Source organism: Penaeus japonicus, unplaced genomic scaffold, assembly GCF_977035675.1.
Source record: "Penaeus japonicus unplaced genomic scaffold, GWHDUDI00000001_assembly GWHDUDI00000017, whole genome shotgun sequence".
Classification (NCBI taxonomy): Eukaryota; Metazoa; Arthropoda; class Malacostraca; order Decapoda; family Penaeidae; genus Penaeus; species Penaeus japonicus.
In genome coordinates this window covers 14,210,454-14,213,898 of record NW_028234419.1, presented here as the reverse complement: position 1 = coordinate 14,213,898, position 3,445 = coordinate 14,210,454, and the positions used below count along the sequence as shown (strand labels likewise).

The 3,445-nt window shown below is 36.7% G+C and overlaps 1 protein-coding gene across 1 annotated transcript; it reads left to right on the top strand.

Annotated features, from left to right (window-relative positions):
• The first annotated feature begins 553 nt into the window (after positions 1–553).
• On the top strand, positions 554–1,714 carry LOC147470004 (uncharacterized). The gene is made up of 3 exons (XM_086545713.1): positions 554–632; positions 743–774; positions 873–1,714. The coding sequence occupies exons 1-3, from the start codon at positions 599–601 to the stop codon at positions 1,599–1,601; spliced, it is 795 nt and encodes a 264-aa protein (XP_086401839.1). The 5' UTR covers positions 554–598; the 3' UTR covers positions 1,602–1,714.
• The last annotated feature ends 1,731 nt before the right edge of the window (positions 1,715–3,445 follow it).

The window sequence follows — 3,445 nt, the reverse complement described above, 5'->3', positions numbered from 1 at the left end:
GTGAAGTGTCTCATTCTCCTTTATACCTTGTCTTTTCACTCAAACACCCTCATAATCTTTTTGTGGGATTGTATCAAATCGTTCGTCTGGGAATACAAAGATTTATCTAAATGCATAACAAAGCACACGCCAAAATAAAGGAAGAATAAAAGAAAAAAATGTATATATAGTTTGAAAGAAAAAAAAAATAGATTTCACGTCTTTATGATACGGTTAACAAACCTTCAAAGTCGATTATATTAAGGAAACAAAGTATGAATAATTAATATGAGCAGAGAAAGTGATGGAGTGAGAGTAAATCCCGGGATGTTAAAGTCAAAAGGGTCATTGAGAAAGAAAGAGAGAGAGAGAAAGAGAGAGAGAGAGAGAGAGAATCAATGCATTCATACTCAACAAGTGTGACGGAGACCCACTATTAGGATGTGAACGTCATCCTAGAAAACCAAACCTCATCCAAGAACCAAAGAAATAAGTTTCATGTTGGAAAACAAAACCTTAGTCGAATTTTGGAGAGATGCGAGAAAGCACACCTCTTAATATGAGGTATTTAAGCGGGATCGAAAAATAGTGAACCACAGTCGACGTCAAGTAAGCAGTCATGTTCAACAAGGTGGTATTGTGTCTCTCCCTGGGTGAGTCTTTGGCAAAGGAGGCAGTGTGTGGTCACTTGTGTTACGTGCATTTTGGATATCACATTCCTCTGGGTTTCTGAGCATTGTGGTTCTTTGTTTCTGTTTTGCAGGTGTGGTCCTTTCCAGTGCTGAACTGGATCGGGTATGTTACTTCATTTTCCGTTTGTGAGAATATATTTTTTCTTTTTTCATAATTCATATAATTTCATAGGACCTATGACTAACACTGGAATCTTCCAGAGCAAGCGAGGCTTCGCCAGCGGAGGGGGCTACGGAGGCAGCGTCGGCGGAGGAAGCCATGGCGGCGGCTACAGCGGGGGCGGCGGAGGCGGCAATGGAGGCTACCTGATCGTGGGCGCCGGCGGCGGAGGCGGCCATCACGGCCCAAGTTCCTCCAGCATCGCCAATCAGGCTGCCGCTCAGGCCACTGCCGCAGCCGCAGGTCTCAAGGGCGTCTCTCAGGCCGCTGCTTCCGCCGCTGCGTCTCAGGCTGCAGCCACAGCCTCCGCCGCGGCTCAGTCTGCCTCCGCTGCAGCCGCTCAGGGACAGGCTCAGGCTGCACAGATCACGCAGGCCGCGCAAGGAGCGCAGGCTGCCGCCTACGCCGAGTCTTCGTTGTCCAGCCAGGCGAGCAGCGCCGTCCAGTCTGCCGAGAACACCTTCAACACAGCTGTGGCTTTGGCCAATGCCTTGGGACATGCCCAGGCAGAGGCCAAGGCTGTGGCAGCGCAGGCTCTGCAGGCTCTGCAGGCAGCCCAGGCTGTGCAGTCGGCCCAGGCTGCCATGGCGTGGCAGGCTCAGCAGGCGGCCAACTCCCTCAACCAGCAGCAGTCGCTGGCCCTGAGTGACCTGCAGTCAGCGCAGGCAGCAGCAGCCCAGGCGCAGGCAGCAGCCTCCAAGGCTCTGGCCAAGGCCAAGGGCGGCGCCTCTGGCTACGGAGGCCAGAGCAGCGGCGGCTACGGCCACTGAGGGACTTCGATGGCCGGGAAATGCATGGCACTGAGTGCTTGCAACACGACTTGACTTAATTTCTATGTATGTATTTATTCCTTTGGAAATAGGAAATAAAAACAAAATTATAATACGAATGTTGATTTACTAACTAGTTCAACAACATCTGCTTGAATATGTTGCAAAACGAGAGAGAATGAATGAATATTTCGACAAATAAATAGCAAAATGAATACATTGATGAATAAAGGATCAGCCAAGAGACGAAATAGATGCGCAAATAAATGGGAACATGAATTTACGGATGAACAAAATGCGTAGGTGAGTGTGTACGTGCGTGTATATATTTTTGTGTTTGCGTGTGTGTGTTATAAATGCTGCACATACACACATAGACACACACATATATACACATATAGGTATATGTATATATATACATATATATGTATATGTATACATGTATATATATGTATATATATATATATATATATATATATATATATATACATATATATATATATATATATATATATATATACATACATATACATACATGTGTGTATATATGTAATAGATATATATATGTATATATATATATATATATATATATGTATATATATATGTTTACATATATATTATAGGAAAATACAGAGAGAGAGAGAGAGAGAGCGAAAGAAAAAAGAACGAGAGAATGAGAGAGAGAAAAAAAGAGAGTATTCATTTCCCTTAACTGATATTCCTGATTATTTAGAGTACACTAACATTACATTCCATACTCCAAAGAGTAGACATTCCCTTCGAGTGAGAGAGAGAGAAAAAAAGTGATTTAACCACAAAGATTATAACCATATAATTCTACCATCGACTTACCATCATTAATCGTACCATTACCATCGTTGAATCTCATTTACTTCAGTGACAAGGTTTATGTAATTCTAACATTCTTGGTAACCATATTTTGCTTCTGATTCTAAAGCGGGCCTCGTTTTCTATACAGTTGATGAAACCGAAACGCCCATTTTCTATTGTTTACGATTTGGATTACCTCTAATTTTAGCCCGTAGACGCACGGACTGCATTGATACATGTCTATTGTGGTTTTATTATATACATGTATATATATATATATATATATATATATATATATATATATATATATATATATATATATACAGTATATATGCATATATGTACATATATTTATATATATCTATATACATACATAATATATATATATATATAATATATATATATATATATATATATATATATATATATATATATATATATATATATATATATATATATATATACAGTATATATGCATATATGTACATATATATATTCATATATATATATATGAATATATATGTATATATATATATATATATATATATATGTGTGTGTGTGTGTGTGTGTGTGTGTGTGTGTGTGTGTATGTGTGTATGTGTGTATGCGTATATATATATATATATATATAAAAATATATATATATATACATACATATATATATATATATATATATATATATATATATATATATATATATATATATATATGTGTGTGTGTGTGTGTGTGTGTGTGTGTGTGTGTGTGTGTGTGTATGTATGTATATATACATACATACATACATATATATATATATATATATATATATATATATATATATATATATATATATATATATATATATGAATAAAAAACAACAACAACACAGTAACGTGCACATAACAGAATTAATTTTATATATATGTATATATATATAGATATAGATATAGATAGATATAAATATGCATATATATATATGTATATATATATATATATATATATATATATATATATATATATATATATGTATATGT

What these genes read in the sequence shown, in the direction of transcription:
- LOC147470004 (XM_086545713.1), top strand. Translation starts at nt 599, where the DNA reads ATGTTCAACAAGGTGGTATTGTGTCTCTCCCTGG. An exon ending in GGTATTGTGTCTCTCCCTGG is followed by an intron (nt 633 to 742) that starts GTGAGTCTTTGG and finishes TCTGTTTTGCAG; the next exon opens with GTGTGGTCCTTTCCAGTGCT. An exon ending in CCAGTGCTGAACTGGATCGG is followed by an intron (nt 775 to 872) that starts GTATGTTACTTC and finishes GGAATCTTCCAG; the next exon opens with AGCAAGCGAGGCTTCGCCAG.